The sequence below is a fragment of the Callithrix jacchus genome, chromosome 11 (assembly GCF_049354715.1).
Source record: "Callithrix jacchus isolate 240 chromosome 11, calJac240_pri, whole genome shotgun sequence".
Lineage (NCBI taxonomy): Eukaryota > Metazoa > Chordata > Mammalia > Primates > Cebidae > Callithrix > Callithrix jacchus.
Window position 1 is genome coordinate 4,948,236 of NC_133512.1, and position 27,968 is coordinate 4,976,203.

General features: G+C 46.2%; 1 protein-coding gene across 5 annotated transcripts in view; it reads left to right on the forward strand.

The window, feature by feature from the left end:
• Positions 1–27,968, forward strand: part of EEPD1 (endonuclease/exonuclease/phosphatase family domain containing 1) — a 141,874-nt gene that overhangs the window by 62,795 nt on the left and 51,111 nt on the right. For all 5 annotated transcript variants that reach the window (XM_078342204.1, XM_035253163.3, XM_002751330.7 and 2 more), the window contains exon 3: positions 21,532–21,583. In XM_078342204.1, coding sequence (XP_078198330.1) covers positions 21,532–21,583 — 52 coding nt within the window. The remainder of the gene's footprint in view (positions 1–21,531; positions 21,584–27,968) is intronic.

A 27,968-nucleotide genomic window follows, 5' to 3' on the forward strand; every position in this document is an offset into this window, starting at 1 on the left:
AACCTCTGGGGCAAGATATTGATAGCAGTTAGATTTGGGAATCTAAAAATCCTATACATACTATTCTAGTTTATCCAGAGAAATGCATCCAATTGCCAAAGGAGAGGAAGGAGGGAAGAAGTTCCAAAGCTCAGCTACGGTGCAGAGGTCCTGTTGTTTACTGACTGCCCCACACAGGGCTGCTGGGCTCAGTGGACCTTCCCATGTGACTCACAGGGGTGGTGGAGACAGCCCCCCGGGACTGTTCCCCTCCTGTCACCATTGTTCACTGGTCCGGGTCAGTAAAATCTTCAGTCTCTTTAGTGCCCACGTAAATGTAAATGTAAGCTGCATAATAACACTTTTCCACGTATTAGATTGATCAGGGTTTTCAGAGTTACCCACAGCAAGGAGGGTGGCTTGTGCAGCTGCTAGTGGAATTCTAAATTTGCAAAGCAATTTTGCAAAAGTTAGTACAACCCTTAAAAATGTACACAGGCTCTTGACCTAGCACTCCTGGGAATGGATTGCTTGAAACAGTTAAAGTTGTTCAGAGAGTTCAAGGTTTTTCACAAAAGTTTGAAATAGCCTTGATGTTCAAATGTCCAAAAAGACTTATTAAATTACAGCATGTATCTATATATGTGTATATATCTCCATTAAAATCATGTCAGATAACAATGACACGAGGTCACATGTGAATGAATAATAATGAGAGTAATGTATAACATTACCTGGTGGCAACTTAACAGAAAGCAGCACATGCAATATGATTCCCATGTTATTAAATGTATAGATTCATGTTTTAAAGGTCTAGAAGGATACATATCAAGACCTTAATGGTAATTCCTACGTAGCAGAATTAATGGCTGATGTTTCCTTTACTTTTTCTGTATTTAAAAAATTTTCTGCAGTAACTATATGCTTTATAAATAACTGCTTTTGTTAGCGGAAAGGGGTCCCGAGCCAGACCCCAAGAGACGGTTCTTAGATCTCACACAAGAAAGAATTTGGGGCAAATCCATGGAGTAAAGTGAAAGCAAGTTGATCAGGAGAGTAGAGGAATAAACAACAGCTACTCCATAGGCGGAGCAGCGGCCTGGGCCCCCGATTGCCAGTAGTTATGGTTATTTCTTGATTATATGCTAAACAAGAGGTGGATTATTCATGAGTTTTCCAGGAAAGGGGTGGGCAGTTCCTGGAAATGAGAGTTCCTCCCCTTTTTAGACCATGAAGGTTAACTTCCTATAAATTGTCACTTATAAACTGTCATGGCACTGGTGGGAGTGTCTTTTAGCATGCTAATGTATTATAATTAGTGTGTAATGAGTAGTGAGGATGACCAGTGGTCACCTTCATCACCATCTTGATTTGGGTGGGTTTTGGCCCACTTCTTTACTGCACACTGTTTTAGCAGCAAGGTCTTTACGACCTGTATGTTGGGGCAACCTCCAGTCTTACCCTGTGACTTAACGCCTAACCTCCTGGGAATGCAGCCTTGTAGGTCTCAGCCTTATGTTACCCAGCCCCTATTCAAGATGGAGTCACTCTGGTTCAAATGCCTCTGATGCTTTAAAAATAAATAACCAAAAGATTCCTATGCAATGTGCTCTTACACTTGCTGCTTTAAACAACTCCCTGCCCAGAGAACCTAACTGGCTGGTTTGTGTTACAGGGAGAGAGCGGGGATTGCTTTTTGCTGATTAGTGGGGCCGTGGTCTCTGACAAAGAGCGGAGGTGAATTTTGCCTGGCAGGGAAGGAAGAGAAGCCTTGCTAAGGGGTGAAAGGTTAGCGCCGAATGCCGGAGGGGGAATTTTGGCTGGAGTATTCGCCTGCAGTCACAGCCCCTGTACGGTGCTAGCTAACTTTCTCTTTTCAGTGTGCTGCGAAAGCGGAAATTTCTTTTTCTCTGGCCTGTTCAGTTAATCAGTCTTACTCTTTCCCAGAGAAATGAAGCTAGAAGTGCCTAAGAGGAGGGCAGTGAGTGGCTGAGCACAGCAGCAGTAAGCCTGGCTGGGCAGGAATGATGCTCTGTTGTTATTAAGAGCTGGTAATGGTCCCTAAGGGCCCAGGGCAGAGCCAGTATCGTTCTGTTTTCAAGTGCACGAGGGGGGCTCATTTATCCTGAGTACTTTGTCCCCCTTGTCCTCGGGGGATACCTTCTGAGACTTCAGATATACCAAACCCTATATATTGTTTTTTTCCTATCCATACATACATGTGGTAAAGTGTAACTTATAAATTAGGTACAGAAAGAGATGAACAACAATAGCTAATAATAAAATAGAAAATGTGTAACAGGAGGGGGAAGAAGAGCAGAAAAAAACTAAAAAAAAATTATAACAATAGACTGTAATAAAAATGTACGTGAACGTGTTCTCTCTCTTTCTCAAAACACCTTATTATACTGCACTCACTCTTCTTGTGCTGACATGAGATAATAGGAAACCTGCTGAGTGTCTAAAGGAAGGGAAGCCTCTGCAGATGAAGACGCTGAGTAAATGGGGGGTTCACATCCCTGGGGAGACAGTGCGGTGCAGTGCGAGGTCGTGAATTGCATATTTCTGGAATTCTCCATTTAATATTCCATTGGCTGTGGGTCACTGAAATTATGAAAAGCGAAACTGCAGATACGCAGTGACTACTGTACTCTGTGAAAACATTACCCTCTTTTTGCTAAAACTATGTGATCAAATGTAAAGTGGGGCTTTAGAAATATAGGCACGCCATGGTGGCTTGACAAGCTTAGGATGAGAGCATTACAGGGTGGAGGAGACACAGGCCAGCGGGAGGGAGACCGGCCATTCTGAAGGAGAGGTGTTCATACTGGGTTTTAGGTAGAGCAAGAAAGTAGGGTTTTGGGTTGGTGTCTGGAGTCTGTAGGGACTTTCCTACAGAAAATAAGAGAAATTACCTTTCCTTTGTGCGAAATATCAAAAAACCCAATCATTGATTTGTAACATACTTTGAAATGCATCTTAGAAAATAAGATGGACTGATGCCTGATTAGGTGGGCAGACGTGTAATGGCAACTGTGGAATGTAGGCGGTGTGTCTATGAGTCTTCACTGTATAGTGCCCTAAACTTTCTTGTAGGTTTGAATGATATCATAATTAAAATGTTAACAACAAAAGAGCAACTAGATGGCAAAACCTAAACTCGTGGACATTTTACAGAAAAAAAAAACAAGTAACAAGGAATCCCCTATTAATTCCAAAATACAAAAAGGTGGGGACCAGGCCGAGTGTGGTGGTTTATGCCTGTAATCCCAGCACTTTGGGAGGCCAAGGCAAGAGGATTGCTTGAGCCCAGGAGTGCAAAACCAGCCTGAGCAACATAGCAAAACCCTGTCTCTTTATAAAAAAAAAAAAAGGCGTGGGCCAAAAACAGCTGGAACCTCCTAATTACTGACCTGATAGCTATCCAGCATACATTTAAAGACAGAGAGAGAGAGAGTGTGTTTACTTCATTCTCAGAGGCTTTGATACATAAAGAGATATGTAAAACACAAAAGATTACAGTATTTGAGGGGAAGCTAGTGAGTGGAAAGGAAAGGTAAGAAAATCAGAAAAGATTGGCCCCTAGAAGTCCATCCCACATGGCCTGAGCAGGTTGCAGAGGAAGAGCACAGGAGAATGGAAGTACCAAGGGGAACAGGCCCAGCTAGGGTCCCCTCTGCTAGCAGGTGAGGTCATGGAGGATAGGAACGCTGTCCCACAATAGATGAAAAAAGCTAGTTTGATCTTGTTGCTTCCTGTGCTTCCACCAGTGAAAGCCAAGAAATAACCAAAGAACAGTTCGGGAAGAACAACTGGGAAGAAGGCTGGTAAAAATGACTTTTCCTGGCCGGGCGCGGTGGCTCACGCCTGTAATCCCAGCACTTTGGGAGGACGAGGCGGCTGGATCATGAGGTCAAGAGATCGAGACCATCCTGGTCAACAAGGTGAAACCCCGTCTCTACTAAAAATACAAAAAATTAGCTGGGCATGGTGGTGTGTGCCTGTAATCCCAGCTACTCAGGAGGCTGAGGCAGGAGAATTGCCTGAACCCAGGAAGCGGAGGTTGCGGTGAGCCGAGATCGCGCCATTGCACTCCAGCCTGGGTAACAAGAGCGAAACTCCGTCTCAAAAAAAAAAAAAAAAAAAAAGATTTTTCCTGAGGGAACAAATGCCCTCAGGTGATGTTTGCAGCATTTTCTGATTTTTATTGAGCAGATGGTTCCTTCTTGGGTGAAAGCATGTTGAAAAATATTAGGGGGGTGGTGGAGGGCACAGTGGCTCATGCCTGTAATCCCAGCACTTTGGGAAGCCAAGGTGGGTGGGTCACCTGCGGTCAGGAGTTTGAGACCAGCATGACCAATACGGTGAAACCCCGTCTCTACTAAAATACAAAAATTAGCTGGCGTGGTAGCCTGTGCCTGTAGTCCCAGCTACTTGGGAGCCCGAGACAGGAGAATCTCTTGAACCTGGGCAGTAAAGGTTGCAGTGAGCCGAGATCACACCACTGCCCTCCAGCCTGGTAGACAGAGCAAGACTCCATCTCAAAAATAAAATAAAACATGGCAAAAAATTAGGGGGGAAGGGAAAGGCTCAAGTTCCAAGGAGAAGCCCCCAATTCACTTGGGGTGGAGAGATGAACAGCTCCAGTCAGAGAGCCCTCCCTTGCTTTGGAGATACCTGGACTTGTGTCATCGTAACCACGTGGATTAAGAATAACCAAAAAGAACCTCATGGAAGTTCCATAGCTTCATCTCTTACCAGTTGGATGCAGCTGGGGAGGAAGTTTGGGATGGAAGAAAGAGGTCCCTGTAGAAGATGTGAGCCCCAGTGGCAAATGGCCCTTTGCTTTTTCTATTCATGTGGCCCCCTTGTCCTCATCTCTGAAGCAGAGCGAATGGCAACCACCGCATCTCACAGCCTGCAGAGAACCTGAGAATGTTTCCAACACGTGGTTCAGAGTGTGTCAGATGGCAGGCTGAGAACAATGTTTTCTCCTTCTCCTCTCACCCTCTGCCCATAACGAACTTATAACTACACTGAATTTTTTTTTCTTTGAGAGGAAGTGTTGCTCTGTCGCCAGGCTGGAGTGCAGTGGCTCCATCTCTACTCACAGCAACCTCTGCCTCCTGGGTTCAAGTGATTCTCCCGCTTCAACCTCCCAGGTTGCTAAGATGACAGGTGCCCACCACACCTGGCTAATTTTTATATTTCAGTAGAGACAGGCTTTCACCATGTTGGTCAGGCTGGTCTCGAACTTCTGGCCTCAAATGATCCACCTGTTTTGGCATCCCAAAGTGCTGAGATTACAGGCATGAGCCACCACAGCCAGCCAACTACACTGAGTTCTTAAATAATCAACATAGTGATTTTTCTCAGTTTGAGGGAAGAGTCTCATTCTTCAATTTGAAATAATCCAATATGTAATTTCTTTTCAACATTTTATACCACCTTATCTTTTGGAGCTTTGCTCCTTATCATCTTTTAATAAACAAATGTGCATTTTGAACGACTGTTACAGCTTTGAAAGTATTTAAGAGTGGACTCGATAGTATATGTTTATTATCTTTGTTTCTCTTTATTTTAATTTTAGAAGATGGAGAACAAAACTGTTGTATGCTCATCTCCAGAAAAGTTATGATATTCTTTGTACTTCTTTAAGAAGGATGAGCCTGGATTGATCTGCAATGAACTGTTAAAGAATGGGATCGGATTACTTACTAATACTAACAGGGGCACTGCGGGACCACACGCCCAGCCTGGCACCTCAAACCTTAACTAAGCAAGTCCACCTTTATAGGAACATTTTCAGGTCGTGGGTCCATCATTTAGATCCTGTTTTTTCAGGTGGCTAGAATACCAGTGTGATTTGGAGGAATGAAAGCTTTATATTCTGATCAGCTCTAAAAAAGGTAAGAATCATGTATGAGGTCATGTACATTTCAATTCAGATAAATATTAATAACTGTCATTTATGGTGTACCTGTTATATGCTAGAAGCAATATATTGCCACAGATGCCATTTCATTGATTTTCTAAATAGCTGCAATTACTATCCTGATTTTATAGATGAGGAAATCCAATCTCTGATCAAATGCCTGTTTATGGGACAGGTACTCTGAGGCCTCCTCACAGCACACTGGGCACATATGGACCCATGTTCCCTGTCACTCATGTTCCCTTGCCTGGCTTTATTTTTAATAAATTTATCGCTAGACACATTCTATGATGGCATTAATGTATTTTGTATTGTATTCAGAATACAGTTAACCCTTGAACGAACAATGACGTGATAACTACATGATGTTCATTGCAGACCCTTCCTGCCTTAGTGTTTTTGGAGCACTGTAACAAAACACTATATATTGGGTGGCTTATAAGCAATGGACGTTTATTTCTCAGTCTGGAGGCTGGTAAGTCTAAGATCAAGGTGCCGGCGAATCCAGTGTTTGGCAAGGGCCCATTTCCTCGTTCATAGATGGCACCTCCTAACTGGGTCACCACACGGTAGAAGGAGCAAAGCAGCTCTCTTGGGGCCTCTTTTATAAAGGTGCTAATCCCTCATGTCCTAACACCTCCCCAAGGCCTAACCTCCAAATACCATCACACCAGTCATTACATTTCAACACAGGTGGCTCACGCCTGTAGTCCCAGCACTTTGGGAGGGCGAGGTGGGCAGATCTCTTGAGGTCAAGAGTTCAAGACCAGCCTGGCCAACATGGCAAAACCCCATCTCTGCTAAAAATACAAAAATTAGCCAGGGGTGGTGGCAGGTGCCTGTATTCCCAGCTACTTGGGAGGCTGAGGCAGGAGAATTGCTTGAACCCGGGAGGGGGAGGTTGCAGTGAGCCGAGATCACGCCTTGCACTCCAACCTGGGCAACAGAGCAAGACTCTGTCTCAAAAATTAATAAATAAATAAAAGTAATAATAATAAATAAATTTCAGCATAGGAATTGAGGGGAAGAGGGGATACTGACATCCAGACCTCAGCGCCTCCTCACTGTTGCGTGCTGGATGGAGCTGTGTGGAAGGGCTCTCAGGAGCTTTTGTGCACATCTCTTCCCAGGTCCGTATTCAGTCATACCAGCTTGGTGACTTGAAATGGGCCTTGGTGGGAGTACGGAAGACACCACAGAAATTGGCAAATGCGGCAACTGCATCCCCCACCCCTGGAACCAGTGGTTAAACATTGACCTGCAGGCCACCACTCCTAACCCCTCATTAAGATGTAAGCTTCATCAGAGTGAAGATGCTGATTTATTCCTTGCCTTGTCACCCTACCTCTGGTGTCGAGAACTATGCCTGGCATGTAGTAGATGCTTAGTAAATATTTGTTGAATGAATAAAAAGCAGTGCTTGCTTTTATTTTTTATTTTTCGAGACGGAGTTTCGCTCTTGTTACCCAGGCTGGAGGGCAATGGCGCAGTCTTGGCTCACCACAACCTCTGCCTCCTGAGTTCAGGCAATTCTCCTGCCTCAGCCTCCTGAGTAGCTGGGATTACAGGCACGCACCACCGTGCCCAGCTAATTTTTTGTATTTTTAGTAGAGACGGGGGTTTCACCGTGTTGACCAGGATGGTCTCGATCTCTTGACCTCGTGATCCACCCGCCTCGGCCTCCCAAAGTGCTGGGATTACAGACGTGAGCCACCGCGCCCGGCCCCAGTGCTTGCTTTTAAATCATTACAAGCTTGGGCTCATCCCTGTAGGGACCTTGCACGAGCCACTTCATCTCTCTGATGCTGTAAAATGTGAATCAAAATCGCTGCCCCTTCAGTTGAGGATGAAGATATCCCAAAGCCAAGGGTCGGGGGAGAAGGCTGAAAGGTTACTATTGTAGCGTACAAATCACACAGTCAGTCTTTGGATAGTTTAACTTCAGAATCTCCAGTTTGCTACAGCCATGTCTGCAAGGAGAAACTTGCAGATGTAAGTAAAATAATAGAATCAAGGCTTAGCAGGGTACGCACATCTGGAAAACACTTTCAACTGAATCCTCTTTCTCCTCTTCGTTGGTTCTTTTTGCAGTTCGGTCTGTTCCCCTGCCTTTTCTTCCAAATTTTCCAGGAATAAAATTGCAGCTAAGCCAAGCCATTAACTTTCTAATGGACTTTCCTGTGGGGCCTCAGATCTTAGATTAGGTTAAAGGTTTCAGCTTTTTAAAAAGTGGCATTAAATAGGCAGTTTGCTGCTTGGGGGAAGAAAGCATGTATATGGAAGTGTTTCTGAGTCTCTGGTCAGCAGCCAGCCTGCCTTTTGCTGTCCATCGTCACCTCTGTTCAGTGGCATCTCAGTGGAGTGCAAGGTTTCCAGTTGGCTAGAAGCTGAGCTCTTTCCCTGTCCCCTCCCAAGTTGGTTCTGAGAAGGAGAGACTGATCCTTTACACGCTCAGTCCCCTCCTAATAGCTGGACAAATATTTCCTCGTTTAAAGATGCATAAAGACTAAAAAAAAAGGCTGTGGAAAAGTCCTGCAGAACCAGGTAAAAGCAAGAGCTTCTGAAGACTTAGATGGACTTTCTACTTTTGAAAACCCTACAGCGGAATCCAGAAGATGGTTTTGGGAAAATGTGTGGCACCCTCAGTATACAGCAAAAGGACCTGGTCTCCCTGGAACAGGAACAGTAAAACGTGAAGAAAGGTTGTTTGAGATGGAAAAGCAACAGAAAAGGAGAAACAAGGGGAGGGACTCAATAAGGAAAGGTCTTAAGGATCCAAGAGCAGAACTAAAATCCAAACCAGCAAGAGTGCAGAAAAGTATTCGTGTGCAGTAAACTGAACAATGGTCTCCAAACGCTTCTGTATCCTGATTCTTAGCATGTCTGAGTATTACCTCACATGAAAAAAAGTTCTGCCGATTTGATTGAGTGAAGGATGTTGAGAGGTAAGCGGGTTATACTGGGTCATGCTGGTTTATGGGTCCTAAATGCAATCCCAAGCATCCTTGTAAGAGACAGGAAGAAGGAGATGTGATGATAGACAGGAGAGAAGGCAACATGACCATAGACAGACTGGAGTGGTGAGGCCGCAAACCAAGGCGTGCAGGCAGCCACCAGAGATGAAAACAGGCTCTCCTCTCCAGCCTCAGAGGGAGCGCGGCTGTTCCGACAGCTTGATTTCATCCCAGTGAGCCTGAGACTTCTGGCCCCCAGAACTGAGGGAATGACTTTCTGTCGTGTTAAGTCACCAAGTTTGTGATGATTTGTTAGAGCAGCCACAGAAAACAACACAAATTAGTGATATGAGTGAGGGGGAAAAAAGTCGAGACAGGTTCTGGAAAATACAAGAGAAAAGCAAGAGACAAAGTTATACCTGTGGAAGATGGAACCGACGCCCCATTCAGATTTTCGGCGTTGGTGATTACTGAAATCAGCGATCCATCATCCAAACTGTGACAGAAGGACACCCTGTACTCATGAGGGACTGTGCGTGAATATCAAAAGGTTCACTCAACTGCATTCTGAACAAACTCAGGGAAGAGACAGCTACATCTGAGCGCACCCTGGGAATGATAAAGAATAACAAGGGTAAAAGAGCGGGATCAGCATTTCATCCAAACAGAGAAAAAAGGAACGCAAGTTAAGTCGACTTTAGACCTGTTCTGTATAACACAGAGACCGTGTTTACAGAACCTGTCAGAATATTAAAACATCTCGGAATTAAAAAAAAAGCTGGCTCTATTCCCAGGCCCCATAACACCAACCTATGTGTGGAGCCTGAGAAGCTGAAGCATTAAAAGTTCTTCCAATTATCAAATAAGCCTGTGAACCCTCTACAAAGTTGGGGGATTAGGCTGCAACCCAAGCAATTTTATGCTCAGCCGAGGTGTCTTTTGTCTGTGAAGCCCCATCAGGAAGCCTTTCTCAGACATACAGGGACTCAGAGAAGTGTACAAACCTGCTCCTTTCTTTAAAATTCACTTTAAAGCCCGTCGTAGATGCTCAAGAGTGGGTAACATAGCACCAGATTCTGTAAAACTAGAGAGCAGTTTAAATCATTGTTCTAAGTCTGATCAACAAACAAATACAAAAGTCAGACATTGTTGTTAGAATAAACTTCGTGATAGGAAAAGACAGGCCAATGCCCGTGTTCTGGATCTAAGCCTTAGAGCGTGGCTGACGAGGATCCAAGAGGGGAGGGGCGATGAGGGCTGCAATGCTGCTTATCTGAAATGGGATGGTACCAAAAGAAAGTTGTTTCAGTCTTTAGTCTATTCTTCGAGAGCTGTTACTGGCTAAAGAAAGGCTCTGAATGATGCGTAGTAATGGCCGACATTTAGAGAGGCTTATGAGCAGAGCAGAGTGCAAAGTACTTTACATTACTCACCTCTGCTCCCGGCCGCAGAGGCGGGTGCTAGTTTCTCTCTCTCTTCCTACCTGACGCTGAGTTCTTCGGGTTCCTTCAGACCCAGCAGCCAGTAGGCAGTGCAGCTAGAACTCACTCTTGTTTCCTGTGTTAATATGGAAAACTTAAAAGTGATCACTGATAGATTCAAAAGCACAAGAGACAAAATTATACCTGGAAGAACATTATATTCTGGAACTACTCAAACGCTTGGGAAATGGAAACGCGAAACTCAGCACAAAGTAGACCCAAAGGAGTATCAATACATTTTAAAAATCAGGAAGTACACAGGGTGCTTCACCTAATAAGAGTGTGCTAGAACTATAGAAAATAACATTTAAAACCCAATTACTCAGAGATACATAGACAGGAGCAGGAAGACGCACAGTGAAATCTGAAACAAGGACAAATACGTACTTTGAGAAAAACGTATGGCTCTATGTGTAATAGATCATTTAAACAAAAGTAGGCGAGAGAGAAACCAAAACAATGGAAAATTAGAGAATTAAGATAAATATGAACCTTGATTACAAAAAGAATGGTAGAATTGATAGTCCTGGTGCTAAGCAGACTGACTTCTCACAGATCTGGTTTTCAAAGTGAGAACAGCAGCTACCCATCTTAAAGAAGGGAGGGGTGGCCAGAAGCAGATGCAGAGGTGGTTATTAGGTTTAAAGTCATTACTCGTATAATTTTGGGCTCAAAATGTGAAAATCTGAGTGGATTGGACAATTTTCTAAGAAAACAGAATATACTGTAAGCATTCAAGCAGTTGAAAACCTGAATGGGACAAAAAATATGGGCTCTGTCACCAAAGAAGTTTCCGGGCCAGATTGTTTTGCAGACTAATTCTTTCAAGCCCTCTAAGAACAGCTACTGCCCAAGCTAAATTCCACGGGGATTGTTCTGTGTAACATCCTAATCCTGCACTTGGCTGTGGCGAGAAGGATGTCTTGGCAGTGATGGGATGCAATGCTCTTGAGGACATATTTAGGAAAAGCAGCTCCTTCCCCAGAGCCCATCCCCTCCCCCGGGCATGTCCACTGATGTTCAGACACTGATGGCCGCTGTGTTTCTCAGCTCTGAGCCAATGAGGGAGGAAAGTAAGCATGGCAGAAAACGGGCCTGCATCTGATACCCATGATGTCTTCTAAATTTGGTGATAAAAACAAGAGACAAGAGATTCTTGGCCGGGCACAGTGACTCACACCTGCAATCCCAGCACTTTGTTTTTGTTTTGAGACAGAGTTTCACTCTTGTTGCCCAGACTGGAGTGCAGTGCACTGCAGCCTCCCCCTCACAGGTTCAAGTGATTCTCCTGCCTCAGCCTCCCAAGTAGCTGGGATTACAGTTACATGCCACCACACCTGGCTAATTTTTGTATTTTTAGTAGAGATGGGGTTTCACCATGTTGGTCAGGCTGGTCTCAAACTCCCGGCCTCAGGTGATCTGCCTTGGCCTCCCAAAATGATGGGATTACAGGCATGAGCCACCATGTCCAGCCTAATCCCAGCACTCTGGGAGGCTGAGGTGGGAGGATCACTTGAGCCCAGGAGTTTGAGACCACCCTGGGCAACACAGTGAGACCCCATCTCTATTAAAGAAGGGTCAGGGGGTTCCTTTTTTAATTTACTCAGAAGTTAACCTGGAACTTTGCTTGAAAGGGAGGGGAGGTATGTTCAGACATCGAGATTGATGCCATTTGTGAATTTGACTCTCACGAAACTTCTTAAGTAACTCCACCCCACATAAAACAAATACAGGCCAAGCGTGGTGTCTCACACTTGTAATCCCAGCACTTTGGGAAGCCAAGTCAGGCAGATCACTTGAGGTCAGGAGTTCAAGACCAGCCAGGCCAACATGGTGAAACTCCATGCTAAAAATGCAGAATTAGCCAGGCATGGTGGCACACACCTTAGTCCCAGCTACTCAGGAGGCTGAGGTATGAGAATTGCTTGGATCCGGGAGGCAGTGGCTGCAGTGAGCTGAGATTGTGCCACTACAGTCCAGCCTGGGCGATAGAGTAAGACTACTCTCAAAAAATACAAGCGCTATGGAAAATCGAATCAGTGATATGAGTGAAGGAATAAGTTATTCTGCAGACTCCGGTGGGCCCAGGCCTGCTCAGAAGGTCTGTCACTGGGACATGTGAGTAGAGCGTGGCCATTGCCCTCAGCCACAGGCCCTGGCTGCGATTCCACCTGTGCCGCATGTTCTCCTCTTGGGCCTCCTCTCTGCTTTACTGAAAGGCTGCCTGGAAAGGCCCTCTCTCCCCAGGTTTATGCTACTGAACCCCTCTTCTGAAGACACTTGTGGAAACCCCTTCCCTGTCACTTGCTGCCCAGTCCTGGAGACTGTGGGCTGGTACACGAGGTACAGAGCCTGTGTCAGCAGCACTGCTGGGGGCGCTGGGGTTTGCTGTGGGCTCCTCCGTTTAGGGTCTTCGCATTCTTCTTGCAGCGGAGGGTGTGGAAGTAGATCATAAAACAAAACTAGCCCAGGCATCATGTCCAACCTTCACGACCTTTCGTTTTCTTCCAAATCCTGCAAATGGTGATTATGCTCTGAGAGAAAAACTGGGATCCGTGATTATATCATTTGGGGAAGGGTGGAAAGGCATGGGGGGAAGAGAAAGAGCGAATGCGGATGCACAGCTGTGAGAGGGACCGTTTGTGCTTTGACAGTTGCATTCGCTTGAATAAGGCTAATACCTGCTGGCTTTGAGTTGTTCTCCTTGGAAAATCATCTGTGAGAAGCCACCCAACATCTTGTACCTAGATTTTAATGTCGTCATTTCTCCTCCTTCACTTCTACCCACTTCTCACCCATTGAAACGTGGCATCATCTCCACCACTCCCTGCAGTCACTCTCTCCAATGCCACCAGCGTTTGCATACCTGGCATTCTGCAAAATCTGAACAGCTGGCTGCCTGCCCTCTTGCAGCACTCTCCCACCATGGCTTCTGGCCATGTGCTCCAGGTTTCCCTTCTACCTTCCTGGCAGTCCCTTTGTCACTTCCATGACATGCTCCCAGTCCCCTTTCCAGTTTTTAAATGTTGATGGCCCTTGGGCACCCTATCCAGGACCATCTTCTCGGTCCGCACAGCCTGGTGGATAGTCTCTCCCCTTTGTCACCATCCTTCTGCTCCTGATGTCCAAATCTATAGCCCAGGACTTGCAGAGGTACAGCTAGTTACCTCCTCAAACTCCACTCAGAGGTCCCAAGGCCCTGAACCCCAGTGTGTCCAAGACCAGACTCGCATCTCCAGCCCCACTTGGCTCTCTGAGTAGATGGTTCCTTCAGCACCCTGTTTCACAAGGTGGAACCGAGGGTGATGTTTCTCTCTTGTTGCCCTCATCCATTCATTCATCAGGCCCTACCAGCTGCTCACCTGTGTAGAATTAGCATAGTGCCATTTCCCTGCACAGGCCACCTTCATGTGACCTGCACCTGTCCTGGGTCTCTCTACCTCCAGCGCTGCCGCCCCCACCCCACCCCCACCCATTCTCCACACCGCGGCCATATTTACATTTTTATTAGTTACTTTCTGTGTTCCAGGGCCTCTGCCACATCACTGCCCTAAATTATCTGTGGCTACTCCTTGCCAAATTCCTTGATGTAGCTTGACAAACCCTCTGAGCAGGCCCAGCCCCGCCTGTTTCTGCAGAATAACCCTTGGGTGCCTACCTCCCACCTTCAGCCCCAGCGCCCTATGTCCCTGGTTGGCGTGCAGTCCCTGAGCAGGCCATGCTCACTCTGTCCCCTCGTTCCTTTGCTCTTGCTGTTCCTGCCACCCTACCTGGAACATTGCTGTCCTCCGTTCTCCTGTGCAGGCCCGAAGGTGTCAGTGTAGAGGCCACTTCCCAGGAGCTCCCAGCTTTACAGGCACATGGCCCCGTGTGTTTGCCTCCTGAGAGTGCCAATTATGCAGCTGATGCACTTACTTGGTTCCTCCATTAGACACTCAGATGCCCGGGGGCAGAGGCTGCTTTTGCTCATCAGTGTGCCCCCAGTACCCAGGAGTGCCTGGTGCATAATGTATAACCTTAGATCTTTGATCCATGCAGTGAATGAATGGACCCATCATACCACAGTCATTCTCTATCTGTTACGGGCTGCTTGGTCTCAGGGACTATACTATGTCATTTAATAAATGCAATGGAAACTCAAAGTGCCAGAATCCTCAGAGAAATGGAACCAGAGTGAATCCTGACCACAGCATCCTTTAGGTTATAATCTATTCTGGAAGCACGAGTGTCTCTATAGTTGGGAGTTTGTCCTTTAAGTGCTTTTGAAACATCCGTAGAGTTAGCCTGTATCTTTTTGGGGGTCATCGAGGCTCATGCAGTCTGTGTCCCATGCCATCTGGACTGCAGGGTGCCCTCTGGCTTCTGTTTCCTTGGTGCTGCTGCTGATCTTCTGTGCTGTCCATGTCTGCCTGGCACTTTCCCCACACCCTTTCTGTCATCCCATTAGAGATCTTAATTGCTTGCATTCTAGGTCCTTCTGTGTTGCTTATCCTGACTTCAGAACTTGCCCTTCAAGCTGTCATTTATCTAACTAAATCCCTGCTATCAGCTGCTTTTGTGTGATTTGCCAGTCTTCTCAAAGTAGGGTACAGAAAAAGAAATGAGAGTTCATCGCAGCGTTTGTCTTCCTGGGGCTCTGCTGTTCTCAGAGGATGGACCAGGCTCCAGGCCACTGACAGACACAACCTCTTAGGCCCGGCTCTACTGGTCCACATTGGAACCCAGGAGACTCTCAGGGAGACCCCTTCCTCCTCAGACATATGCTAAAGCAGCTTCCTAACTTCTGTGAGCTCCTGTGGAGGGCTTGCCCCGAGATGCATGGCACTTTCTGAAATATAGGGGTATTCAGTATAAGTTTGCGGAATCAGCAGGAGAAAGGCGGGAGGAAGGGGCAGAATTGAAAGTATGAGCTATCAGATTCCTTCTAGGGCAAGAAGTCAGATGATGTCAAGTGGAGGATTTGGTAAATGGGCTTATTGCTCCTTCATATGTCTGAAGTTTCCTCCCAGGGAGTATCTGATGTGCTAGAAGAATCTGATATCATAAATACTGAAATAAATACCCTAAACTGGAAGGATTTCCAATAAGGTTAAAAATAAAATCAGGATAGTTATATAACATGAAACATTTCAGAATACCCTTAAGGACTGCCGCTCTCAGGAGAACAAAACAGCTTTCTGGGCCGGGTGCGGTGGTTCAAGCCTGTAATCCCAGCACTTTGGGAGGCCAAGGCGGGTGGATCACGAGGTCAAGAGATCGAGACCATCCTGGTCAACATGGTGAAACCCCGTCTCTACTAAAAATACAACAAATTAGCTGGGCATGGTGGTGCGTGCCTGTAATCCCAGCTACTTGGGAGGCTGAGGCAGGAGAATTGCCTGAACCCAGGAGGCGGAGGTTGCGGTGAGCCGAGATCGCGCCATTGCACTCCAGCCTGGGAAACAAGAGTGAAACTCCGTCTCAAAAAACAAAAAACAAAAAAAACCCCAGCTTTCTGAAGAAACCTGACGTTATAAGCAGCTGTAGCAGTAGCTTCTTAATATGCATTGTTCTCCTTTCAAAACACAAACCGTGTCTATCTGAGTGTCTTATCATCTTCTCTCCCCCGCCCCTCAAGCGATCCCATTTTGCATGGCTGGGTGTTAGTAGTGTAAGAATGTCTCTGGTTTTTGTCTGCTTTTGCCCCTCTCCCTATTCCTAATGCACTGATACTATTTGATATTGGTTTCAGAGCAGATGATAAATGGGTTTTTATCTCCTATGCCAGTTTTAGTAGATTGGCTGTGGCTCACTGGAGTGTGGAGATGGATTTGGAAGCTGCATCTCAGTTCAGCGGGGAGAGTTCCGTGGAGGTGGGGGCTGGAGAGTAGCACTGTGCATGCCGGGCTGCGTCGTGTGCGTTCTAGAGGACCGTAAATGATGAGAGCAGAGTGTGGCATCCTTCAGGGTTTGACTTCAGTAACAGTCAGTTGAAGTTATTTTAATGTCATTTTCATTTCAGAGCCTGAAATTGTTGGTTTTCAAATCTTGTTCTGCTGCGGCTTGAATGTAGTATCTTAGTGAATAGTCGGGAGGAAAATAGAGCTGAATGTCTTAGCAGTGTTGAGACCTTTTCTCTAAACTGTTGCCATCTGATGCCTGATACTAAATTGGACTTCATGACCATAAAAGGGGCAGGAATGGGAGACTATCTGAAAAGTCCCTCCAGTGTAAATATTTATCGTGGTTATTTCAGAGGCAGTTTAAGCTTCTGAAATTTGAGCTACAACTGCATAGTCCTAACTTAGCATAGAAGTTGCTGTCCAAATTGGTAACCTGGAATCTGGATTTGCACACTGGGAATCAGAATGTGCTGAGAAGGGGCCAATGTCCTTGACCTGCCATCAGCCATATTTCATGAATAGCAGTCAGTTACATAAGTGCACATAGCACCATTTGCCAAGGGAGGATCCACCCCATCATCTTGTTTGAGGCATTCTTTTCAGAAGGAGAAACTGAGGCATGGCCTTTGCTATTACCCATTTAGGCTGGAATGTGTGAGCAATGATAGCAACTTGGCCTGACGGCCTCCAAGCCTGGTCAGCAAGTAAATTCCTTCAGAGTCTCCATGTGCCAGCTGTAGATGCCACAAATGTCATGAGCAAGAATGTCTGAGTCCCCAGCCTCAAGGGGCTTTCACGCTTTTTGGGAGGAGACAGACAGAAGCACCCCAATAAATACATGCTTCAAGGTAGCACAGAATCCACTGAAGAAAATAGCAGATTGCGATCTGGGATGCTGCTTGGAGGAGATGGCATTCTTAGACTGGAGGGGATGAGACTGTTGGAAACATCCTGGGGAAGACCCTTCCCAGACAGAGAAGCAGCAAAAGCAAACCTGCCCAAGAGACGGGACAAAAGCCAACAGGGTTGGAGCAGAGAGAACGCCCACACCTCGTCCATTAGCCTGCATGTTTGCTAATTTGTTGTTTGTTTTTGCTGTTTTCTGTGTGTGTGTGTTTTGTTTTGTTGGCTTTCGAGATGGAGTCTCACTCTGTTGCCCAGGCTGGAGTGCAGTGGTGTGATCTTGGCTCACTGCAACCTCTGCTTCCTGAGTTCAAGTGATTCTCCCACTTCAGCCTGCAGAATAGCAGGGATTACAGGTGCCCGTCACCATGCCTGGCTAATTTTTGTATTTTTTAGTAGAGATAGGATTTCACTGTGTTGGCCAGACCAGTCTCAAAGTCCTGACCTCAAATGATCCACCCACCTTGGCCTCCCAAAGTGCTGGGATTACAAGCGTGAGCCACGGCGCCCACCTGGCCTAATTTGCTGTCAGTAGTGGTGGTTTCTTTTTTTCTTTTTTTTTTGAGATGGAGTTTCACTATTTTTACCCAGGCTGGAGTGCAATGGCGTGATCTCGGCTCACCGCAACCTCCGCCTCCTGGGTTCAGGCAATTCTCCTGTCTCAGCCTCCTCAGTAGCTGGGATTACAGGCACGCGCCACCGTGCGCAGCTAATTTTTTGTATTTTTAGTAGAGACAGGGTTTCACCTTGTTGACCAGGATGGTCTCGATCTCTTGACCTCGTGATCCACCCGCCTCGGCCTCCCAAAGTGCTGGGATTACAGGCGTGAGCCACCGCGCCTGGCTTTCGGTGGTGGTGGTTTCTTATAAGCCTTGAAAACTTTTATTGCACTTCTTGACGCTGCTTTTAAATTGGCCATTGAATTTGGTGAGACAGTGTTTGCCTAATTTACAAAGGGCATGAAGAAGTCTACAAATCAAGGCGAACTTTAAGAATGGACTAATTCTAACCAGCTGTGGTGGCTCACCCCTGTACTCCTAGTACTGTGGGAGGCCACGGCAGGTGAATCACTTGAGCTCAGGAGTTCGAGACCAGCCTGGGCACCATGGTGAAACCTCATCTCTACTAAAAATACAACAATTAGCCTGGTGTGGTGGTGTGTACCTATACTCCAAGCCGCTTGGAAGGCCAAGGCAGGAGAGTCACTTAAACCCTGGAGGTCAAAGCTGCAGTGAGCCAAGATGGTGCCACTGTACTCCAGCCTCGGTGACAAAGTAAGACCCTGTCTCAAAAAAAAAGAAAATAAGAAGAAGTTGTCTAATCCCTTTGGAGGGAGGCATGTGCTTCACAGTGGGCCCCTTTCTGTTCTGCAGAACCTGTGCAGGTGGCTGGAGTGGGGAGGAAATGGCCAGTGACCAGTAGCACATTAGCTGGGTGGGCAGGGAGTCCCATGACACCATCCACAGCTGACCCACTCCCTAAACAGTGCCTTGGAGCTCGCATGCTTTTACTGTGTGCTGAGTCCAGCACAGGCTCAGCCTCAGCTTTTACTGTGTCAGCCTCCCACACAGGCTTGACCACCTGTTCATTGTGTCCACGAACACTTCGGAGCAACATGTCACCAAGGGGAAACTACCTCCCCTGTGAACCTGCGTGCACTTCTCAGCTCTGTCACCTGGCTGCTGGCCGTAGCCTCGGTTCAGACACCTGCGCTGGAAACCGGCAAGCCATCTCCCCACTTGGTGCCTCTGGAGACCTCCTCTGCGATCGCCTTTTTTCCTAGCCCCTTCCCTGACAAAGCTAACCTGGTCCCTCCAGGAATCCTTCTCTGGCCTCGGCTGGGCCTGGCTCCTCTCTGCGTCTCTGTATGCCCGCTTGGCATACAGTACATCATGTTCTGGACTGGCCGTGAGTGCCTTCCAGGCCGGGAATGCCATAGCCATCATGGATCCTCGGTCACCTGCGCACAGCAGGGCTCTGTTAACGTCTGGAAAACGAATGAGTGGCTGCGCAGGGTCCTCTTGCAAGCAATGGTTTTAGCTATTTGGGTGACTGTTTTCTTTACAGTCTTCTGAATGTATTCAAATTCCTTACAGTAAGTAGCTGTCAGATGCTTTTAGAATATTTTATGGCAAAATGTTTATAAATAAAATTGAGCATTTTAACCCTTGTCAAGTGTATAGTTCAGTGGCATAAAGTGCATTTACGTTATTGCGTAACTTTACCACCATTCATTGTCTCTAGAACTTTCTCTTTTCTTTTCTTTTCTTTTTTTATTTTTATTTTCTGAGATGGAGTGTGTCGCCCAGGCTGGAATACAGTGGCGCGATCTCAGTTCACTGCAGCCTTGACCGCCAGGCTCAAGAGATTCTCCTACCTCAGCCTCCCGAGTAGCTGGGATCACAGGCATGTACTACCACGCCCAGCTAACTTTTCGTATTTTTAGTAGAGACGGGGTCTTGTGATGTTGCCCAGGTTGCTCCTGAACTCCCGAGCTCAAGCATTTCTCCTGCCTTGGCCTCCCAAAGTGCTAGAATTACAGGCATGAGCCACCGTCCTGGCCCTCTAGAACTTTTTCTTAATCCCAAAATGAAATTCCATACCTTTTAAACAATCCCTCTCCATTCTCCTTTCTCCCAGTCCCTGGTAAGCACCATTCTGTTACCAGAAAGGGGTCTCAATGCAGACCCCAAAAGAGGGTCCTTGGACCTTGCACAAGAATGAATTTGGGGCGAATCTATAAAGTGAAAGCAAGTTTATTGGTAAAGAAATGAAGAATGGCTGGCTAGGGCCAAACGCAGTTGCTCACGCCTGTAATCCCAGCACTTTGGGAGGCTGAGACAGGTGGATCATTTGAGGCCAGGAGTTTGAGACCCACCTGGCCAACATGGTGAAACCCCATCTCTACTAAAAATACAAAAATTAGCCAGGCATAATGGCACACACCTATTAAACCAGCTATTCGGGAAGCTGAGGCAGGAGAATGGCTTGAACTGGGGAGGTAGATGTTGCAGTGAGCCAAGATCAGGCCACTGCATTCCAGCCTGGGTGACAAAGACTGTCTCAAAAAAAAAAAAGAATGGCTAGCTATTTGTATGGTTATTTCTTTATTATATGCTACACAAGGGGTAGATTATTTATGAGTTTTCCAGGAAAGGGGCAATTTCTGGAACTGAGGGTTCCTCCCCTTTTTAGACCCATGTAGGGTAACTTCGTGACATTGCCATGTCAACTATAAAGTGTCATGGCATTGGTGGGAGTGTCTCTTAGCAGGCTAATGCATTATAATTAGCGCATGAGCAGTGAGGATGACCAGAGGTCACTCTTGTGGCCATCTTGCTTTTGGTGGGCTTTAGTCATTTAGTCAGCCTCTTTTCTGCACCCTGTTTGATCAGCAATGTCTTTATTGCCTGTACCTTGTGCTGAGCTCCTATCTCACCCTGTGACTTAACGCTTAACCTCCTGGGAATGCAGCCCAGTAGGTCTCGGCCTTATTTCACCCAGCCCCTATTCAAGATGGAATCGCTGTAGTTCAAACGCCCCTGACCATTCTACTTTGTGTCTGTGTGAAATTGACTACTCTAAGATACCTCGTGTAAATGGGTTCATATAGTATCTGTCTTTTGTGACTGGCTTATCTCATTTAGCGTGTCTCCAAGGTTCATCCTCAGCGTGGCGTGTTTCAGAATGTCCTTTGTGAAGGCTGAGTAATACAGTCCTTTACATGTATGTACCACCTTTTGCTTATTCATTCATCTGTTGATGGTCATTTATGTGTCTCTGCCTTTTGGCTGCTGTGAACATGGGTGTGCAATTGTCTATTTGAGTTCCTGCTTTCAGTTCTTTGGGGAATGTACTTAAAAGTGAAATTCCTGGATCATATGGTAAAAATTACCTTCAGAGGCCGGGCGCGGTGGCTCAAGCCTGTAATCCCAGCACTTTGGGAGGCCGAGGTGGGTGGATCATGAGGTCAAGAGATCGAGACCATCCTGATCAACATGGTGAAACCCCGTCTCTACTAAAAATACAAAAAAATTAGCTGGACACAGTGATGCGTGCCTGTAATCCCAGCTACTCGGGAGGCTGAGGCAGGAGAATTGCCTGAACCCAGGAGGCGGAGGTTGCGGTGAGCCGAGATCACGCCATTGCACTCCAGCCTGGGTAACAAGAGTGAAACTCCGTCTCAAAAAAAAAAAAAAAAAAAAAAAAATGACCTTCAGAATTGAGAAACATTTTAAATACTTTCAAAATGGTCACTTTGATTTAAGCAAAAGGTCACCGTAAGATGGGAGGTGACAGAAGTGCAGGTGACACCTCAGCCTTTTTGACGCATCTGATGATCCTTGGTAACATGAACTGATGAGTTTTCAAGTGTGGTTTTGATTTTTCTCTTACAGCATCAAGCTTCTAGCTGTGCAGGAACTGCTTGACAGAGAGGCCTTGGAAAAGGTAAATATTTTGCTCTTTCTGCCCCATATTCACCAACCGAGAACAGAGGGCCACACACAGGAAAAATTCACCTCCCTGTCACCAGAGACAGCCCTTTCTGAAAAGACTGTCAGTTGTTTTGTATTTTTGACCATCAGCGAATCATGCAGAATTTTAACCTCAGCCCCCGACCTCGCTGACACCGTGTTCACATCTATGAACTTGGCTGTGCCTGGCTCCCTCAGGGTTGTGTGCGGGTTGTATGAAAGGCAGAGGCTCGCGCTGCGGGGGGCCATACTCTGGAGGACGCTTTCTGTGCTTTGAGTCATCCAGAGCCAGTGGCCTCCTGCGTGCTGGAATCTGTGCTGGCCACCTCACTCCACTTCTGCTTGCTGTGTGTTATTATCTGGGTGTAGGGATGATAGAACTGAGACCCAGGTAACTTGCCCAAGGCAAATGAACTTCATAGAAGGGTGATGATTTGAATCCCAAGAGTTCCATTTCCAAAACCAATACTTCTCTATTCAGTAGTCAAGGTCATGAGTTTGTGTCTCTTTTCAGGGTAGTACTGAGGACTGGGAAACTGCCTCCCTGCCCCCAAACTAACGTTTCACTGTGCACTGGAAGAGACCCCCTAGTGTGTCTCGGCTTTCTATGTTCAAATCAAGCCTGCAGTTGGAGATCCTTTGCCAATTGGGGGTTCAAGTTTGGCATGAGTGGTGGGGTGGGCTCCACAAAACAGGCTGGGTATATGCTGAGGAGGCCAGGCACCCCCACTTGCCCATCAGGGGCCTCCCAACTGATGCCAAGCTCTCAGACCTTGGGGAGTTCAGGACTCTTCCCAAATAGGTAGCTGCAGAATTATATGTAGAATAATATGTAGAATTATATGCAGAATAATGTTCTAATATAATTAGAATCTGTAATGCTAACATGAAGCAAAAGCGCCCAAACAATATTCACTTATTTTTCGTTAGAGAGATAAGCACTTGAACTGTATTCATTTAGTTTTGGAATTTAAACTGTTTGTGGGGAGCCAGGTGAGGTGGCTCTGCCTGTAGTCCCAGCACTTTAGGAGACTGAGGCTGGAGGGTTGCTTGAGCCCAGGAGTTTGAGACCAGCCTGGGCAACATAGTGAGACCTCATCTCTTCAGAAAATAAAAAAAATCGGCCAGGTGTGTTGATGCACACCTGTGGTCCCAATTCCATGGGAGGCTGAGGCAGGAGGATCACTTGAGCCCAGGAAGCTGAGGCTACAGTGAGCCAAGATCATGCCACTGCACTCCAGCCTGGAAGACAGAGCAAGAGACCCTTTCTCAAAAAATAAAATGTTTGGGTTAGTAGTCAGTCTGCTGGTTGGCACTAAAACAAAGTATTTAAATAAACACCAACCAGTGGTGTGAGGGGAGAATGGGGGCTGAGCACTGCTTTGGATCTGACATCCCCTCAGCCTCATTTCTGTCTTGGGTCAACCAAGGATAGAGCTGCTGCCTGACCTCAGAGAGGCAAAGCAAGAAACAAATGAGTTAATGTGGCAAAAGGGCTTTCTAAATGCCAAAGCACTCTACTCATATTAATTCTTAATTACTTATCAATTCTTAATATGCATTCAGCCATTAAAACATAGCGGTCAGGCCATAAAAGACATCACTGAGCCAAATGGCAACAATGGATGTGGATGGTAAATGAGATGAAGGTATTATATTACATCAACATTTCCTGAAGTGGATCATTGGCTTGTGAACATGTAAGAGAACGGCCTTGTTCTTCAGCAGTGGTTCCCGACCTTTTGCTACCAGGGACCAGTTTCATGGAAGACAATTTTCGCACAGACCTGTGTTGGGAGATGGTTTCAGGATGAAATGAAACTACCTCCTCAGATCATCAGGCATTAGATTCTCATAAGGAGAGCACAAACTGGGGCCCCCTGTTCTTAGGCATTAACACAGGGGTATTTAGGAATAAACTTCTTCTCAAATGATCCAAGAAAAAGAAATAGTGATGTATGTGAGCCAGAGAAAGATGAGCATTCATCAAGTAAATACGGCAAAATGCAAACAATTGATGCTTCTGTGTAAAGGGGAATGTGAGTTCCCTGTACGTTCTTGAAACTTTTTAAAAGCTTTTCCCCCTCAAAAAAATTGTCATCTTAGTATTCATTATGCTTTTTCTGTTTTATTCCTCAATTTAAAAAACCATCAGACAAAGCTAGCAAATGTGGAGCCCAGTGCTGGGGTATATCAGTATAATAAGAATGCAGGTGCCAAATAGTGGTTATGGCCAAGCACGGTGGCTCACGCCAGTAATCCCAGCACTTTGGGAGGCTGAGGAGGGCAGATCACCTGATGTCAAGAGTTCAAGACCAACCTGACCAACATGGTGAAACCCCGTCTCTACTAAAAATACAAAACAAAACAGAAAATCAGCCAGATATGGTGGTAGGTGCCTCCCAGCTACTCAGGAAGCTAAGGCAGAATCACTTGAACCTGGGAGGCGAAGGTTGCAGTCAGCCGAGATCGCGCCACTGCACTCCAGCCTGGGCGACAGAGCAAGACTCCACCACAAAAAAAACAAAAGGATTGGCCCAGTTGATATGCTGGGAAAGATGAGTCCCTAAAGGGCCTCATGACTTACAGACTCCCTTCCACCTGGACTGATTAAAGAGCTACCAAGAAAACTTACTGTCAAATGTAGAGCTTTGTTACTTGAAGTGTGGCCCACAGACCCGCAGCATTAGAAGCTTGTTAGAAAAGCAGAATCTCAGCTCCCTGGATTCAGACCCCCTGAATCGGAGCTACGTTCTAAAAAGCCCCCAGGTGATTATGTGCTCAAAAGTCTAAGAACACTGCTGTAGACTATTATTTACCACCACCATCGCTATCATTAACTAGTCAGAAAGAATCTGTGAGCTGTCAACTTGTCTCTTATGGGCAATTAAGCTCTTTTTTTTTTTTTGGCACCAAAAGAGAAGAAGTAAACACCATCGTTTTATTTGTGAGAACCAGTTTTTATTTTTAGTTCACCTGCTGCTTCTTTTCATTAAGAAAATAGCATTAATTCAATAGGTAGAGCCAGCAAAAAAGGGCTTAGTTAGACACATGTCCTGCAAATCTCAAACCTCTCTTACTGTCCCGCAGCTGAGCTTCAAATGACAGCCTGCGTTTGAGTTTTGTAAACTGAACTCCCGACACCCAAATGTGATAGAACTGGTCGCTTCTAGCCAGGCAGCCCCAACAGTAGGGCCCTGCCCAGGCCTCCCTCTTGTAAGATGGGAGCTCTTCTAAAGGGGCCATTGCCTTCACAATTACTGGTAGTTGAAATTTGAACAATGAAAGATTTAAGTTATGTAAAACATAAAAAAGCTAAAAAGAAGTAGCAGTCTTAGGGTCTCATAGAAAATAAGTGCTTTTTCTTGCAAATATTAGGCCTTGTTACTGGGATCTTAGTAGTTTGAACTTGAAGTGACGAGTGACCAGCCATCTGCTTAAACATTACTTGGTTTTAGGTAGACGTCCTTCCCATTTTTAGAGGTGCCAATGTTTCCTGTTTTCTACCAAGCCCAGAGCCAGCTCTGAGGAGGTTCCCTGTTGGCAGAGCCGAGTTTTCCTCCCAGTGTGGCCTCTGCTGAGCTGCTCTGGCTGGTGGAGGATCTTCCCTGAAGGCCCCAGTCCCTTTCCTAGTCTGTGAAAGTGCTCTCTGTGGTTCTTTCCCACTCTTCAACACCTGCGCTTCATTTTATTTTACAGAGTTGATTTTTTTTTTCTTTTTTTTTTTTAAGACGAAGTCTCACTCTGTCGCCCAGGCTGGAGTACAGTGGTGCAATCTTGGCTCACTGCAACCTCCACCTCCCAGTTTCAAGCAATCTCCTGCCCCAGCCTCCTAAGTAGCTGGGATTACAGGCACCTGCCACCACACCCAGCTATTTTTTTTTTGTATTTTTAGTAGAGATGAAGTTTCACCATGTTGGCCAGGCTGGTCTCGAACTCCAGACCTCAGGTTATCCACCCACCTTGGCCTCCCAAAGTGCTGGGATTATAGGCACAAACCACTGTGCCTGGTCACAGAGGTGATTCTTGATCACATTTTGAAGAGGGGGAAGTTTTGCCTTCTTTGTGTACTCAGTTTTCTAGAATTTTCTCCAATTGCTTGCTCCAGTGGTCCTTACTGTGTTTGGGGGCTTTCCTGTTTGACCTACTGCATTTACCATCAACTCACATATTCCAGGAAGAGGGAATGGTGAACACAAGCCCAGTACATAGATACACAGAGACCCCAAGACACAGATCAGCAGGATTCTAGTTTTTGCCTCTTATTCTTTGTCTTCATTTAGGTGCAGTAGATTGGGTAGGAGGTGGGGGACCCTTGTGGGGTCAGGCTTCTGAGTTTCTCTTCCCTGCTAACACTTCACAGAGCCAGTTCCCAGACTAGTAAAAGTGACCTGTCATTTATTTTAAAAATGTTATAAACCATACAGTTAACAATCCAAGTTCCTCTTCCAATTTCTTGTTTCGAAAAATGGTTAGAACCATGAGCAGATGCTCTAAGCTGTGTGAGTGTCAGGGCATGTGATATTGATCTGAAAAAGTGTTTTGGATTAAAATGTGCTTTTTTTTTTTTTTTTTTTTTGCTCAAACATCCATTAGGTTCCAAGAGCAGGAACTTGCTGTAAGAAGGTTACATGCCATGCAGTTCTCTGTTCTTTTTGCTCTGAGAGTGGGACACTTTTGTTTTTCTAGACTTAAGTCACAGGGACGTGTTTCCCAGGCTTTAAACACGGGCCCATCTAATGCCTTTAAATGTGGCATTTCATAAAAGGAAATAAAAATATTGGTACAGCTTGATTTAGAAAGATCATTTTTCAATGACCCTTTCAAACGGCTTCCTGCAAAGCCACAAACAATAGTTTGGCCCGTCACTCCAGCTGGAGGTCACCCTCACTGTGGTCAGACTAGAGGGCAGGCCACCAGCTGACCCAGCCTGAGACTAGTGGCTGCCTGAGAAGCTGCCTGTGTGAGGCCCAGGACCCCGCCCAGTGGCCATGCCGGTGCTGTCCTCCCAGGCCATGACTGTCATAATCACAAATCCAGAGTTCCTGCTGTGAGGGCACAGGTGGAGGCTGAAGCCAGCCCTGCCATTTGCTAGCTGAGGGACCTGTGAGGCCAGTTACTGGCTAACCTCAGTTTTTTGTTTTTTGGTTTTTTTTTTTAGATGGAGTCTTGCTCTGTCACCCAGGCTGGAGTGCAGTGGCACAATCTTGGCTCACTGCAACCCCAGCCTCGCAGGTTCAAGCGATTCTCCTGCCTCAGCTCCTGAGTAGCTGGGATTACAGGCACGCCACCACACCCAGCTAATTTTTGTATTTGTAGTAGAGACAGGGTTTTGCCATGTTGGTCAGGCTGGTCTTGAACTCCTGAACTTGTGATCCGCCTGCCTCGGCCTCCCAAAGTGCTGGGATTACAGGCATGAGCCACCATGCCCGGCCAGCCTCAGTTTTTTTTTTAACACGCAGCTTCACAATAATACCTTCCCTGTTAGGATATTTTCTTGTAAGAACTAAGTGAGATGTGTCAAATAAAAGCCATTCTGTATATCGTAAGCACCAGAACGGCAGTAGCTGTACTGTCCCTTCTACTGCTAATTGCTGCTGTGGTCGTCATCATCGACATCTGGTCCTTACTTCTCTCTGGAGAAGCCCAACTTGAGATCGATTTGTTGCCATTAGAAGATGTGAAAGAAGCTACATCCCCGCTGCTCCTTTTGCCAAATTGTCTAGGAAAAGACGCCTGTCAGTCCTCCCTGGATCCCAACTTCTAGTCTAGTTTTCCTGAAGATCGAGCAGATGACCTCGAAGATGTCTTAGAGTCCTTTACATGTGTGACAAAGTGTGTGCATTTCATCAGCAAGCCTGGGACTAGAAAAATTCAACTTCAGCTGGGTGTGGTGGCTCACATCTGTAATCCCAGCAATTTGGGAGGCCAAGGCAGGTTGATCACCTGAGGTCAGGAGTTCGAGATCAGCCTGGCTGATATGGTGAAACCCCATCTCCACTAAAACTACAAAAATGAGTTGGGCGTGGTGGCACACACCTGTAATTCCAGCTACTTGGAAGGCTAAGGCAGGAGAATCGCTTGAACCCAGGAGGCATAGGTTGCAGTGAGCCACAATCGCACCAATGTACCCCAGCCTGGGTGACAGAGTGAGGCTCCAACTAAAAAAAGAAAAATTGAACTTGAAAAATTAGTCAGGGACTTTCCAGGCAAACCTTAGTGGTGGACTACATTAAAATGATAATAACTTACTGGGAATTTTCAGAAGGAAAGAGGATGGTAAGCCATTTTCACAGAGACGTGTGTGAATAACCTGAGGATGCAAAGTGCTTGTATCTGTAATTCACGAGGGTGTTTTC